General features: G+C 42.6%; 2 protein-coding genes across 3 annotated transcripts; both read left to right on the top strand.

Annotated features, from left to right (window-relative positions):
- The first annotated feature begins 186 nt into the window (after window positions 1-186).
- selplg (selectin P ligand) lies at window positions 187-3,712 on the top strand. The gene is made up of 2 exons (XM_029691819.1): window positions 187-333; window positions 1,123-3,712. Exon 2 carries the CDS (start codon window positions 1,133-1,135, stop codon window positions 2,411-2,413), a length of 1,281 nt encoding a protein of 426 aa, XP_029547679.1. The 5' UTR covers window positions 187-333; window positions 1,123-1,132; the 3' UTR covers window positions 2,414-3,712.
- Window positions 3,713-5,424: 1,712 nt separating this feature from the next.
- On the top strand, window positions 5,425-12,287 carry LOC115149193 (transmembrane protein 119-like). 2 transcript variants are annotated; one of them, XM_029691825.1, is made up of 2 exons: window positions 5,425-5,655; window positions 9,161-12,287. In XM_029691825.1, the coding sequence occupies exon 2, from the start codon at window positions 9,173-9,175 to the stop codon at window positions 10,082-10,084; it is 912 nt and encodes a 303-aa protein (XP_029547685.1). In that variant the 5' UTR covers window positions 5,425-5,655; window positions 9,161-9,172; the 3' UTR covers window positions 10,085-12,287. The 2 variants fall into 2 exon arrangements, with proteins under 2 accessions (XP_029547685.1, XP_029547684.1); XM_029691824.1 differs by having other exon boundaries at window positions 5,425-5,726.
- The last annotated feature ends 3,490 nt before the right edge of the window (window positions 12,288-15,777 follow it).

Genomic DNA, 15,777 nt, shown 5'->3' with positions numbered 1-15,777 from the left:
AATAAAAAAATAAAAATGAATTAATACAAAATAAAGACTGTCCATAAATGCACTGCAAATTGAATCAGATTATCCCCTGAACCATTTCAAATGAGGGAAAGGTAACAAACCTCAAGGCATCTCTGGGCTTGTCAGTTTCACACTTGAGTCGATGTGAAAAATGTAACTTCTGCAGAACAGTACGCATTTCCTGTTTCTTCATATCAGGTAGAGAGCTCTGTTGTGCCTCTACCATCAGCTCGTCAAGGCATGTCAGCATGTGCTTAACTCCAGCATCACCAATTTGAGCCTCCTATCCTTCCACGTCTTCTACTACACTTCCCCATCAGTGAGGTAAGACTTAAGAATTACTGACAGTAAGTGCCTGGGACAATAGAGAGGTTTTGAATACTGTGTAAAATCTGCCTTTTTCATTGGTTCCAGAGTTTGAAGATTTTTGCTTTTCTTGAGGTGCTTCAGATTTGTTTTATTCTTTAAAATTATTATTTGTATTTTATTGATGCTACCAGAATTGTTTGCAAATAATAATACATACTTTAAGTCTCATTATTAAGCCTATGATGCCTTTGAGTTCCTGTTTCATCCGTTACGTGGCTGTGGTGCTAGTTATGAGTAACATACTGTTTCACCATGACATGCTGACGATGTCACCACCCACAGTGGCATGTCGCTTTGTCACAAACAACAGTTTCCTTAGGCCAGTTAGAACATCCATTAGTTGCATTCCACATCAGCATTCATAGTGTGCTTCCTGACGCAGTGGCGGTTCTAGACCATTTCAACTGGGGGGGCCAAGCTGGGGCCAGTTGTACTGTTAGAGGGGCCAGTTACATTAGACGTTATTGTTGTCATATCGTTTTCTTCACTGCATTTCAGGCATTAGCAGGCAAAAGACCATGTTCATAATCATCATCGTTGCCACTGTCTAACAACGGATGTAAAAAAAAGAACGATAGCAAAAATGAGTTATGTAAAAATTATTTCATACTCCACATTTAGGGGGGCCAGAACCGCTAGTGTCCTGACGCCCCTGCCATATCGCAACAGATCTTCGGATATAATTTGATATCCAATAGCATACTACATACAAGCAGTAATGTGTGTTCTGATTTCTCATTTCAGAGTTGGCACCATGATGTCATGGTATAACAAGGTGTATCCTGTTCTGTTGTGGAGCCTGTTTCTGTTGTATTCTGAGGGATCTCAGAACTTCACACTCACAGAAGACAGAGGCAGTATTATGAGCATCAATACAGCAGCAACACATAAGAGTGGTTCTTCTATGGTGGAAACCCATACGGTGATGAACAACAACAGTACCCGTGAGTTAGGTGGTGCCATTACTGTGGGTGCTAACACCTCAGAGGCAACCATGATGACCAGCTTGGGTCCAACCCTTTCTCCCTTAGCAATGACCACCTCATCAGGTACAACCCCATCTCCCCTCACCACCAACCAACCCACCAGCCAGACGTCCTCTTCCCATGGGCCATCTAGCACATCTGACCTCTTGTCCACCACCACTCCCAACTCTACCATCTGGTCCTCCATCACAGAACTTAATACAACATCTGAGGTGTCCACCACCACTGGGCCCTCCTCCATCTCTGGACCTTTCTCCACCAATGTCTCATCCTCCACCCCGGGGCCTAGCTCTAGCATTGTCTCATCCTCCACCTCAGGGCCTAGCTCTAGCATTGTCTCATCCTCCACCCCAGGGCCTAGCTCTAGCATTGTCTCATCCTCCACCCCAGGGCCTAGCTCTAGCATTGTCTCATCCTCCACCCCAGGGCCTAGCTCTACCATTGTCTCATCCTCCACCTCAGGGTCTAGATTTACCATTGTCTCATCCTCTACCCCAGGGCCTAGCTCTACCAATTTCTCATCCTCCACCAATGAGACTTTCTCAACCACTTTTCCACCCATCTCAACCACTGACAATTCTACCAACTCCTCTTCTGGGGTCCTGATTCCCAAGATGAAAACAGAGAAGGTCCCCATCTTGATCACCAAGACAACGACCACCATGACAACTTTACCTTCTGAAAAAGATCCATCAGGGGGAGGGGGTCTGCCCTGCTCTCCTACCCGACGGGATGGTCTGGTGAGCCAGTGTCTGATTGCCATTGCCTCCCTGGCTGCAATGGCCACCTTCTTCATGGTCAGCTGCATCATCCTCTGCACCAAGTACTCCTCCAGGAAGCATCGCTACAGAGTGGGCACAAACAATCAGGGCACAGAGATGGTGTGTATCTCTGCCCTGCTCCATGATGACAATGGTCCCCATTGGAGACCCCACATCCCCAAGAGCAACGGAGCCCTGCTGCCTGGAACAGAGTTGGATAGTGACGAGGAGGGGGGAGATGATGTAACCCTCCACAGCTTCCTCCCAGACAATGAGCAACGAGTCTAGAGTGTAGATATGCAGACTGTGTCAGGCTGTGTCACACTCTGTGAAGTGCTATATGGTCCAATTACACAGGGTACACAACTCCAAGCCTGAAGGTTAATGGTCATCCCAGCCATCTTAAAGTTCATCAAGGGAAAGGATTAAAAACAGAGACTGTGGGGGCGTATAAAACCTTTGTAGTTTTCCTACTTACTCTGGGTTAAATGACCACTTTTTTTCATTTGATGAGACTTTGAATTGCACATCTGACTGGTCGACTGCTGTCAATATACAAACGGTTGTTCTTAGAATATATTTCAGCATCCTCTTTGAAGTTGTTGGTTGGGCCTCGCTGCACATCCATCTACTGCAACCAGTAGAGGAAGAGACAGAAACCACAAATGGAGAACCAATGATACGTTACTTTATTGTGACATGTTTACAGCAAACAGTGACAAAGTTTGGAGAAGTCAGGTGGTTAATCATCCTCAAACGTAATGCAACCCAATGCAGCCTCTGAGTAGTTCTGAGTGAGATTGAGTTTTTGCACCATTGCACTGACATGATTCTGTTGATAGTGAAGTTCCCCTAATAGGATGAGAACAGTGATGTAAAAAAAGGTTTGCTACACAGACAGTTTATTAGAGAGATTTAGGATTCTACAATAGATTTATAGATCTGGAAGTAAAGTTCAGTTATTTTTTAAGAGAATCATTCCCGCACATACACACTTATAGAGCTATAAGAAAACCTGCAAATCACATTATTTTATTTTATACATGCTTCAGAAAATATGTATCCTTGTGAGCAATTTCATTTATTTGTTTTCTGCAAAAAAGCTTGTTCTTCTGGAAGTCTTGTTAGGTCTTGATAACAAAATCATCTGCCTTGATGTACAGTGAGCCAAAACATAAACTGTATGAAGTATATCAAATATGGTCAGGGTCAAGCGAATGTGAGATGTAATGAAATGTCCTTTACAGGGTGTTAAATAAGTCTGTAACCTTCTGTATTGAGTGTCTGTGTAGAAAGTCCCAGACGTTCGGCAGATGTTTCTTGTGTCCTTGTCTTGCCATGATATGTCATAATAGAAAGATACAGTATCATCGCTAAACCCAGACCCCCCTTCAAACCTTTCAAGCCCTCAGATGTTTGACTTGTTTTTTACTTTTTGGGGTCTTCCCTCCGAGTCCAGTCAAACACAGTGAAGAGGCTCCACAACTTAACTGAAAATTGATCACAAAGGACTGGAACAAATGAATAGATCATAACGAAACTGTAAAGAAATGACAAAGTGATATTAAACAATGGGCAGCTGGCTAATGACTGTGTCTGTGGTGATTCAAGACTGGTGGCATTTCAGTTTTTCAAATATGGACCCTCTAGATTTGTCACTATAAAACTATGCCCTATGGTTTGTACTCTATTAACATGAATATCTCTCTGTGCGGGCACACACACACACACACACACACACACACACACACACACACACACACACACACACACACACACACACACACACTTTCTCACTCCCGCTTGCTAGTTCTTTCTCTCTCAATTGTGGCTACACATTGAGCATGTTAAACTATTGTAATGGGCATTTTTATGTTTGTGCTTTTCTTTTTTTCTTTTTACCCCTTTTTCAACCTCAATTTCATGGTATCCAATTGGTAGTTACAGTCCTGTCCCATCGCTGCAACTCCCATACGGACTCACAAGAGGTGAAGGTCGAGAGCCTTGCATCCTCCGAAACACGACCCAGCTGCTTCTTGACACAATGCCTGTTTCACCCGGAAGCCAGCCGCACCAATGTGTCGGAGGAAACACCGTACACCTGGCGACCATGTCAGCGTGCATACGCCCAGCCCGCTACAAGAGTTGCTGGAGCGCGATTGGACAAGGACATCCCGGCCGGCCAAACCCTCACCTAACCCGGACGACGCTGGGTCAATCGTGCATCGCCCCATGGGTCTCCCGGTCGCGGCGGGCTGCGACAGAGCCTGGACTCGAACCAGGATCTCTAGTGGCACAGCTAGCACTGCACTGCCACTCGGGAGGCCATGTTTGTGCTTTTCTAATTACCAATTTCGGTGTTCATGTACTGCAATTTGGCAGTACGCCCAGACCCTTGTTTTGAGAACGATTCCATCATACTATACTCAATAGAACACCCTGCTCATTGTTTTTGGCAAGGCACTTGGCACGTGCCCCAAACCCCTACCCTCTTACTGGGCTGTTATGGGTGGTATGTCCACACAGAAAAAATGGACCCCTTCCTGTGAGAGACAATCACACTGTGGAACTGCATGTCTGTTAAAGTGGCTGGTCTGCTGTAAGTCATCAGGGTGTCAGAGGTACAGTGTGGGGTCCAACAAAAACTTTAGCCATAACTATAACCACTTGGGATCATCACTATACTCTTGGAAAAAAGGGTTCCAAAAGGGTTATTTGGCTGTCAGCATAGGAGAACCCTTTTTGGTTCCAGGTAGAACCATTTTGGGTTCCATGTAAAACCCTCTGTGAAAAGTGTAACCAAAAGGGTTCTACCTGTAATCAACAATGGTTTATCAAAGGGTTATCTTATGGGAACAGCCGAAGAATCCTTTTAGGTTCTAGATATAGATAGCCCCTATCTAGAACCTAAAAGTATAGCTTTGGTGTGTAGAATGTGTATAATATGGGAGAGTGAATAAGGTACAGTATGTGACAGAGTAAGGTATGTGACAGAGTAAGTGCAAGTGAATTCAATAAATTCCGAAAGGCCTTGATAGAGTTATTGTTAAGGAGGCCCAAAATGTTTCAGGGGGTTAAGTGCATGTAAGAAGACAGAGGGGGCAAGCCAAGTGACAAACAATTTATCCAATAAAATGTCTGTGGTTAGTCGAGTCTCTGTCTATTCCCCAGTTAAAACCCAGAGTGGTGATTGTCTCCTCACTCTGAGCTCAGCCAGCCTGCTGCAGCGTTGACTCTGGTCTTGAGCATCCCGAACAAGGACCGGAGAGCTGAGTTGAGCCGAGCGCCTAGGCCCTGCCCCCACATCACATTAGACTACTGCCTAACAAGAACAATCTGTGTGGAGCCAAGGAGCCCAGTCCTTTTCTGGGAAGCAAGGCAGCCAGAGAGGGAGGAGGGGAGGAAAGGAGAGGAGAGGGGGAAGGAGGGATTTGTCCCGATGGCAAAGAACTTTACGTTTTATTTTTTCTGTGTCGATCAAAGAAACCTCCAGTCTGAAATCTGAAACTGTAGAATTACTGTTGGAGGAGGTGAGTCACGCACGTTTTCCCATCCACAGTTTTAGAGGAGCCTTTTCTGTGTGTGACCACTTCTGTGGATGGTGAGTACAGACACTTTTATTTATTCACTTTATTTTATTCTTCTTTCATTTACTGTACATTTTACCCCATAGGGTTTATTTCCAAAAGACAAATAACGTTCTTATCAAATATGAGTTAACTTTAGTGGACAGATATTACCTCACATGATTGCAGTGCAGTTTAGCTACCGTGACAGCATCATGACTTATGTCTCCAGGCTAGCAGCTCGCCAGCAGGGAATCAGGATTGTTCAATAGAGTTCTCCAATAGGTTCTCTGAATCCGAATGGGTTTCCCATATTTGCATGAGATTGTGCAGATAAATGTATTTTTGAAAGAAGGTATAATTTGAAGTCGGACCAAGTCTTGCATTATTCAATAATTTTAAAATGTTTGTACGTCATTGATATTCGACACAATGGCTGTGCTAAATGTATGACTGGTCATCGCCATCAAATGGTATCTTGAACACTTCAATAGGGACTAATTCCTCTGTAACCATTATGTGTGCGAGCATCCGTGAATGTACATTTACATTTTTTTACATTTTAGTCATTTAGCAGACGCTCTTATCCAGAGCGACTTACAGTAGTGAATGCATACATTTCATACATTTTTTTTCTGTGCTGGCCCCCCATGGGAATCGAACCCACAACCCTGGCATTGCAAACACCATGCTCTACCAACTGAGCTACAGGGAAGGCTATAATGTGTGTATGTGTGAAATTATACACTAAGGGAAAGGGGGATACCTAGTAAGTTGTACAACTGAATGCATTCCTCTGAATCATAGAGGTGCGGGGGGCTGCCTTAATCGACATCCACGCCCGGGAACAGTGGGTTAACTGCCTTGCTCATTTTTACCTTGTCAGCAACCTTTTGGTTACTGGCCCAACACCCACCAAGTGAATGGGTGATACATTATAAAGGAACTCCCCCCCCCCCCCCCCCCCCCCCCCTTTCCTGAAGAGTGCAATGGTTCATGTGACCCAGCTTGCACACAGGTGGAGTGGAAAAATAGGGTGAAGGAGTGGGTCAGCTGGGATGATTTACAAGGACCAGGCCAGCAGTCTACTCCTGGGCCACATTCAGCAGGGCACAACTGTGGAAGTTCAGATATAAATATATTGTGTAGAGCAGACCTGCCTCTCTGACATGTTGAGTAAGGATTCATGACAGCTCTATTAATGACATTTCTATCTGCAATGTTCAGTTGGTTTAAAGTTAGGCTATTCTCTGTCATTGCGAAATTAAGAGGAGGTCCTTCCTTTTATTGCTACCATACACTGTGCAGGTCTGTTTAGTTTATTGCTTTAAGGCAAATTTAATTTCAGGGAAATAAGAGGGTCATGATGTATTTCCGGGAGCCAGCATGAAAAGGAGCTGCTCACCTATTTGACCGCTCCAACGCAGTTGCACCTCCGACATCGACTTAACAAAAACAGGGGCGAAAATCTGATATCAACTTTGGAGGGGACAATTACATGACATTTTCTCAAGAGCAATTCCTGAGGGGGATACCAAAAGTAGTGCTGTAACACATAGCCTACATTGTAATATGGTAAATGTATATTGTGGAACCAAAGAAATAAGGTGTTTGCCGTACTCCTAACTACCGGTATCCAAAACTACACAACTAATCACAACAGCAATACCATTGCCTTTAACAAATCTTAGTTCAGTCACCAGTTTAAGTTGAGAGTGGGGATATCCATGGCATTTTCCAATTATGTTCCTATTTTACAAGTCAAAAAAATGGAGAACCTTTCATAATGTTTCCAAACAAAGACTCAACAAACTTACCTGAGACTCCCTGTCTCTGGCAGTCTGTCCCTGCATATCTGTCCCCAACTCTGCTGTCTGTGTGCCATCTGTTGCCTGCTCTGCCTAATGACATCATTGTGAAACATTTCCATTAGAATTTCATTTCTTCTTATGAACATTTTATCAACTAGTCTTTGAGATATTAGGCTACTAGGGTTCTTACTATGCGTTTTGGTGTATTGAAAAATACTCTGATGTCCGTCTTTTATTTTTCTGCCATTTTTCTACCTGGCTGGCTGGCTGGCTACACACACAGTGTGTAGGTTATTTACAGTAGGAGATGGGCTTCTATCATCTTCAATCATTCTATTTGGGCTTCGATCTAAAAGGTAGCTAGCAAATGTGAAATGGATTAAAATGACAAGAGTTGACAGCTGTATGAGTTCACCATTTACACAACATATGCTGCAACCTTTTGTAATTTTAATAGTTTGTTTCATATTGGCTGGCTTCCAACAATAGCTGAATTTGCAAAGCTAGCGAGCACCAATTCAGTTTCAGTGGTGTTTGCTATAATCTTTGCTACCCGGGTTAAATAAAGGTGAAATAAAATAAATAAATAAAAGTTCACTTGCGACAATTTAGCTTTTGCAACGAGACCATTAAATATATTTAAGACAATGGTAGAAGAGAGTGTAGTTCTGTTCAGTTTGGATTTCAGTTTATCGCTAACCTTATCACAGGGACTTTGAAGCACTAACTTACATCATCTGCATGCTGATTCCATCTTTGACGACGCCACATAAATGGAATAGGTACTAGCTAGCTTAATAGTTAATATTTGCGCGCTAGCTCTGCATATTCAGCTAGTGTGTGTGCGCGATTGACTGGATTAACCTCACGTCAGTTACGTGCATTGAGTGCCTTTCAGACAGTAGATACGACCTCTCTGTTACCTAGCAAGCTAAGGAACTGGCAGTGGATCAAACCATTGTGAGGCAAAGGGTGGGGGGGTTGCAATCTTTTGAAACTTAAAAACGCGCTATTAAGTGTCTATAATCAGCACAATTGCTTTCATTGCGTATTATTAATATTATTTAAATTACATAGTTATGTTTCAGTGATATATTGGGGGGGACAAATCATATTTTTCCCAGGATGGGGGGGGTCATGTCCCCCCCGTCCCCCCCGGGATTTCCGCCCCTGAACAAAAACAATGATCTGCTGTGCAGTTTGCGGTTACTGTGGGTTAAGGCAAATCTGATTGAATTCAGGCCTTTGTGTGCATATGTCTGTGTGTGTGCAAGTCATGTGTGCATTGTGTGTGTGCCTGTGTGTGTGACATGCTATGATTGGAATTCAGACCTTAAATTCTGCCTGCCTTTCATCAGCTCTCAGCTGCTATCTGGGTCTTAAAATGCCATTTAGGGCTCTACAGCCTTAGACATTCTATCAAGAATAGAAATTACTCAGAAGGCATTTTCATTCATTGTTGATGAGTGAAGCCTTTACAATGTATTGTACAACACTCACAAAAATCTCTAGATGTTAGCTGTCAATGTTAGACACAAGAACAGCTATATGAATCCAAACACCTCTGTCGATCGAAATCTGAGCAATTTAATAACAGTGGAAATGCAAATTGACAACAGCCACACTGACACTGTATGTTCTTGTTTTGTTTTCTGCAGGTCCTACAGGAGATGACCTTCCTCATGGCACTTCATCTGATTGGTCTGTTGGTGACGCTGTGGTCCAGCAGCCCCAGTCTGGCCACACCCCTCCCTTTCAACATTTCATTGGAGGGCAGTGCAGAGGGGGAGGAGCTAGACAGCCTCATTAACACCCCTTCCCCACCTGCCACCAGTGGCCCCGCCTCGGAGTCCTCAACCACCTCACATGGCTCCACCCACGTAGAGCACTTCCTGCTCAGCCAGATGGTTCACTTCCTGCAGGATAATCTGTTCCTCATCCTAGTTTTCTTCACACTCTTCATCACTATCTTCCTCATTCTCTGCTGTGCTTGCATCATGAGCCGCAAACGAAAGATCAATGCCTACTACCCCTCGTCCTTCCCCTCTAAGATGTACGTGGACCAGGGGGACAAGACCGGAGGTACCAAGCTTTTCAACGAGGTGCCAGAGAAACCCTCCAACCGGCAGCAGGCTGAGCCAGTGGACTCCAGCAAGAAGCTCCATCATGACATCATGAAGGCAGCCAAGAACCTCCGCACTCTCTCCAAGCCTCCCATGGGAGAGCGAGAGGGAAAAGACCCCACACAGATATCTGCAGCAGCAGAGAAAAGTCATGAGGTGAATGTTCAGGCTGTGGGAGAAATAATAGAGAAAGACAATCAGCCATCAAATCCACCAGAGCTGAGTGAGGAGGAGGTATGCCAGCTCTCAGTCAATGAAGCCCAACAGAGCAGCTGCCCTGAGCAGTCAGAAATCCTTCCGGAACAGACAGGCCTAAAAAAAGATGATGAGTCATTCACAGGAGCTGAGTCTCCATCTGGCCAAGGGCACTCACAGGCCCAGCAGGAAGAGGACAGGCAAGAGGACTCCATTATCACACTGTCTATTCCGTTGATCACTGGAGAGAAAACAGCATTTTAGCTATGCTCTCGACACTATGTTTGATCTCAATGGTTTGGACCAATTTTGCATGAGTGACAATCTTTAAGGCAAAGCTGTCAGCTGTGTTTACCGCTCTTTGGATTTACCAAATGATGTCTGTTCAGTTGTGTGTAATCATATACTTGATTTACTTCTGTTTCCCAGTAGCCTAAAAGTATAACACTATGTAACCTGCCATCTTTCAATGTCTCTCTGTAAAGGGTTAACACTATGTAACCTGACCATACACCCCTATATATGCTGTCTTGTTTGAGGTTTCTGTGTTGTTTTTATTTGTATTTGTACAATGGCCAAAGTAATGGTGCTGCATCTTGTTTTTCTCTCTCTTCCATTCTTTGGCAGGTTAGTGAGGTGTTAATCCTAGGTTAGAGATCATTTTCAGGGCAATTTGAGGTTTCTTTTTCTTGAAGAACAAATACGGATAAGTACAGGGTAAATTAGCCTATTGTAGAATCCCAGAGTTAAATACTTACACACTCGTCTCTAACATGTAGGCTCAGCATTCCTGAACAGTCCCATTACAAGTCAGAATGTTGAACACACTTTATTTAAATTTACTTTACCTGTTGTCCGCCGATTCTGTCCTTATGTCAGAGATAATCTGATACAAAATATCCACAGAGAAGCATTATCAACCGGACTTCAGTATGCTGGTCTGTATATCATATGTATTTCCACGTTTAATTTTCAATACTGACGCATATCGCAAGTGACCAGCACTTGCACAATATGGCTGAGCTTAACCGAACCACAGACCAAAAGGCACACTTCAGGCTGATCGCAAGGAAACTGCTTCGGTTGACAACGTTCGGTTACATTTGGCTATTGTTTACATATTGTGCATCATGTGAAATGCATCAGGTGATTGAAAATACTTGCCAGAATTACAAACATATAGAGCCATATACCTACTGGCGCCCCAAAAAGTCTTGTTAATAATACTTTCCTGTGGACGTTTTATCTCCACTAGGTCCAACAACCCAGAGGACCGGTAAAGTACGTTTAAATATCAAGTTTTATCAACATTCTAGCTTGTAGAGACTATTGCGTATTTTTTACAGCGACTTCTTTGAGTAACCATGGTAACAGTCTAATGTTTAGACAAAGGTTAAGTTCAGCATGAGCACATCATGGTGCAGCCTCTGCCACAACTTGAACTCAGACAGTATGTCTCCAACATTATGGGAGGTATTTTTACATTATAAAACCTGTGTTTGTGTAGTTAGTCAAATGTTTATCCTGTCTCTTGAAACATTTCCACTAAAGGGCCAATCTGGAGTTCAAAAAATACCAAAGTGGTCACCCCTGGTTTTGGTAAAGAGCTGAGAGAAATAGAACCACTCTCAAATTCATAGACGGAGCTATGGATACAAGGACTGAACATACATGAGCTCAAATTGATAGTTTTAACCATGTTTTGAAGCTATACAGTGTGTTTACATTGACTTTGTTTACAAACATTGGGAGTAAAACAAGTGTATATTTTGGGTTTTGATGGGGTGCAACAGTTGAACTAAGCCCATGAAGCACTTATAATATCTATTCATCAAGAATCAATGGCTATATATATATGCATCATTAATTTAAAGCTGTAATATGTAAGTTTTCGGGCAACCTGTGCAAATTCACATAGAAATTCTCTTTGAAAGCAAGTCTAAAAAGCAGATCTGTTCTATGCTTCCCGTTCTTAAGTTAGTTTTAGAGTCTTTGACTTTCGGTTTTGTACAACAGCTTCAAACACAATATTTTTGCTTAAGTAAAACATTTCACAGCAGTTTAGATGTAACAATGATTCTCTACACTATACTTGCTTCTATCACAAACTGAAATTATGAAAACTATTACAATTTGAGCAACCAGGAAATGGCAGAGCAACTTCTGCATAGTGCAGTCCAAAAGTAGAAGTAGCAACTCAGAAATGACCCATTAAGGGACAACCATTGCTCTACTGCAGACCCAGGTCCTGAGAAAGAACTTGGTAAAGCACCAAACACAGCAGTCTACTCTACTCGTACTGTGCCATTACAATACAGGCTGGTTAGTCCTGTGTGTGTGTGTAGTGGTTGAAAACATGACCGGACACACACCAAAATTGGTTGTAGAGGTGCTGCTTTCTTTATTTTCAGTGTTCTTTGGTTGAATATGGTAGAAATTGTGAAGACAGTAAAGAGACTCTAAAATGTGTTGTGTTTGGTATTTGATAAAAGCAGAACCATTATCTGCATTTATGGGTGAAGTCAGAATGTATTTACATGGCTCAGGATAAAGTATGCCAATGCTGCCATCTAGTGGAGAATACAAGCATTGCTCTAATTTCTGGTAGTCTGCACACCGCTGAGAAATACAAGACAATACCTTAAAGCGGATTATAGAGACCTTGCATGACAAAAAATTAAGACATAACATACTACGTACACGCCTTACTTTATTAATTTGCATTACAACCAGGAAGTATGAAATGTGACAAAAGAATCCAAATAGATACCTTAACAGTTTGCTGTCATTTTACATCTCCCGCACTTTATTTCCTCATTGCCTTCAAAACATTTGTGCTACATGGGTGTTGATGGGATACCTTTAGAAGTCTTATTCAATACTTCACCACAGCATCCATAATCATTTCCCAATGGAAAATACCCCCAAACCATGACAAAATCTTGGCAAAATAAAGCAAATAAAGACAAAGCAAACTTGTCTCGGCTCACTTTGCATTTCTCACTCCTGAAAATAAGGCTTACTTTCTATCATTCACCCGATCAGTAGTGCCCTTAAATTGTGCGTTAATGTGACAGGCTACAGAGTAAAGACTGGGAAACCACAGAATGCCACAGGGGCCTGGTGTGTATACTGTGTTGTCTATGTATGTTGTATGGGTGGACAACCTGGACTAATTTAAGATACCCCATATATAGAAGGATGGAGGAGTGGGGAGCCAGGACTACATTTGAGTGTCCCCTTGGCAGTAGGGTGCAGGACAAGGGTGTCCAGGTCTACATGGGAGAGCCCTCCCTTAGTTGCTGGCTTTGACAGCCTCAATCTTGCCATCCTGCTGTTTGAGACGGTAGTCATTCAGGGCAGCTTTGATGGCATCCTCTGCCAGCACTGGAGAAAGGGGCAAGAATTTCACATGGTTGTAAAATAGATGAAAAAGGCACGCATGGTTTAGAAATTCAGCTTCATAGACAGGGCATAGTATTATATATCAGACTGAAATAAGAGCTTACTGGAGCAGTGAAGTTTGACAGGTGGAAGACTGAGCTCTTTGGCAATGTCAGTGTTCTTTATTGTCAGTGCTTCGTTAATCTGAAAGCCAAAAAGAAGGCAACATTTCACCAACCAAGAAAAACTTGATCCAACCATGATATGTAATGAAAAGAAAAAACAAACAGTGTGGTGGAAATGACTGTTGAATTGAGAAATTGAAAACAGAGCAACAGAACAGTAACACAGGAAGCAGAGGAAGTGTCATGGATGCAGAATGTTCACTCACGGATTTGCCCTTCACCCACTCTGTTACCAGGGAGCTGGAGGCAATGGCTGAGCCGCAGCCAAACGTCTTGAACCTGGCATCCACAATCTTCCCCTGATCGTCCACCTCAATCTGTAGATAGGAGATTAGTCACTTTATGCAAATGTCTTTTGTCCACATAATTTAATAAACAATGCTGTAACATTACTAAATACATACACTTTGTAACTAAAGAAATAGAGCATGCTGCTTCTTGCTAAGTCCTATCTGTGTTATCTGCTTCTTTGGAACACAACCAAGACATAGTGACCTCATTCAAAATCCAAGGCCATCTGAGGTTGCCATGGTGAGACAGGAAGTAATGAGGCCAGGGGACCAACGTACCTGAAGCTTCATCACATCTCCACAAGCTGGGGCTCCCACCAAGCCTGTCCCCACATTCTTGGAGGTCTTGTCCAGGGATCCAACATTCCTTGGGTTCTCATAGTGGTCCACTACCTAAACATGGCAACAAGGAGACAAAAACATTTTATTACTTAACTCAAGTTTATAAAGGACCCCATCTAGATAATATTCCCTGCTGCATAGCTACAAACATTCACATAATATCATCCTTAAATTAATTCCAACTGCCTCCCAAATAAAGCAGGCTCAAGGCTGAGAGGGCTCTTGCACTCCCGTTATGCAATGGGGAGTTTCAACATTATGTAAGGGAAATTAAAATAAACAGATTAGAACAGGACTCCACTGTCCACAACAGTAGTACTTCTTGCTGCAACCTCCCTCCCCCCAGAAGTAATCGCTATTATGCGAGTCATTCTCTGCATTTTTGAACAATGCTGTGTGTCTGAATAGCCTAAATATTTGGTGAGTTTGTTAGCGGCCAGTTGGAACTGATAACGGTTGTTTGTTGACTAGCCTAAATCTCAGCCTTAAAGCAGCCTTAAAATTACCAAACTCATGTAAACCGTCTTTGGCCAGAAGGAACAAGACATTCATACATGTTCAGAGTGAGTGATGAAATGTTAGCCTAAATCCAAATGGACAATTCCACCAAATAGACGGAATAATTAATAGGTTGTGTTCTCTAACACATGTATATAATACAGGTTCAACAGAAACCGAGAGTTACTGTGGAAAGGTGATCTTATTTCACACGTTCTGTAGAAAAATCCCGAATCAATGAAACTGCGTATTGCCATTGAAGGTAGTACACTGGTGCTACCGCTATGCTGCTTCAGAGTGACACCTGTAGACTAACTGACGTTAGTGTTACCAAACACCTCATTTAAGGAATTAGCTAAAACAGTTTAGGAAGAAACAGATTAACCTTCAGGTATAACTAGCTACATCAGTAAGACCTGCATCAATCGAGACAGAGCTGGGGATTAAAGTTGGATTGGCAGAAAAATAGCATTTTTAGAAAGAACATGATGTAACATGTTAGCTAGCTAGATGTACGCTATAGAACTAGTCAATGCATGTGACGCATGTTGTTAGCTAGCTAGCTACTTCGACCTCTATTTTAAAATATATTTCAACTAGATTCTCCAAGAGAAACAAATGCATAAATAGATAATCAATGCCAAATGTACTTATAGCAACTAGCTAACGTTAGCCTAGGTTAGTTGTCAAAACAAGCCTGCAAATGCATTCACATTTAACGAGTTTACGACCTAAACAGGGACACATGGTTTAATTTATCAGCCATCAAACATAGCTAGCTATACAGGTTATTTTACCTTCTTGTGGTAGGCGGCTTGGACCATATATTCCGGAGAAGTGATCCTTCTCATCACAACAAGCGGGGTGATACACTTCTTTGCTACTAGACCCGCCATGTTCGCTGTTTGTCTGGAATGACGCAGTCTGGAAGAGGGCGAGCGAATACCCTCATCATGCGCATGACCGTGTGGGAGGAGGAGCTTTTTGACTGATCCCAGTGAATGACAGAAAAGTGCATGGATTTTTATGTAATATTCAAATGTATCACATTTCTAGTGTAGCAATATTCAGCCAATATATCTAAGGTTAGGCATGAGCCCTAAAGGCGAACATAGAGTAGTAGCTAATTAACCATAAGGAATGATATTGTGTAGAAAAACAAAAAACGTTGTGTGTTATGTGTATATGAGTAATGTGACAGTGGAGAGTTCATGTTCGTGGTAGGAGACCGTTACCTTTCATGTCAGCAAATCTAAAA

Source organism: Salmo trutta, chromosome 15 (assembly GCF_901001165.1).
Source record: "Salmo trutta chromosome 15, fSalTru1.1, whole genome shotgun sequence".
Lineage (NCBI taxonomy): Eukaryota > Metazoa > Chordata > Actinopteri > Salmoniformes > Salmonidae > Salmo > Salmo trutta.
The sequence above is the reverse complement of the archived record's forward strand: the minus strand, read 5'-3'. Positions and strand labels throughout refer to the sequence as shown.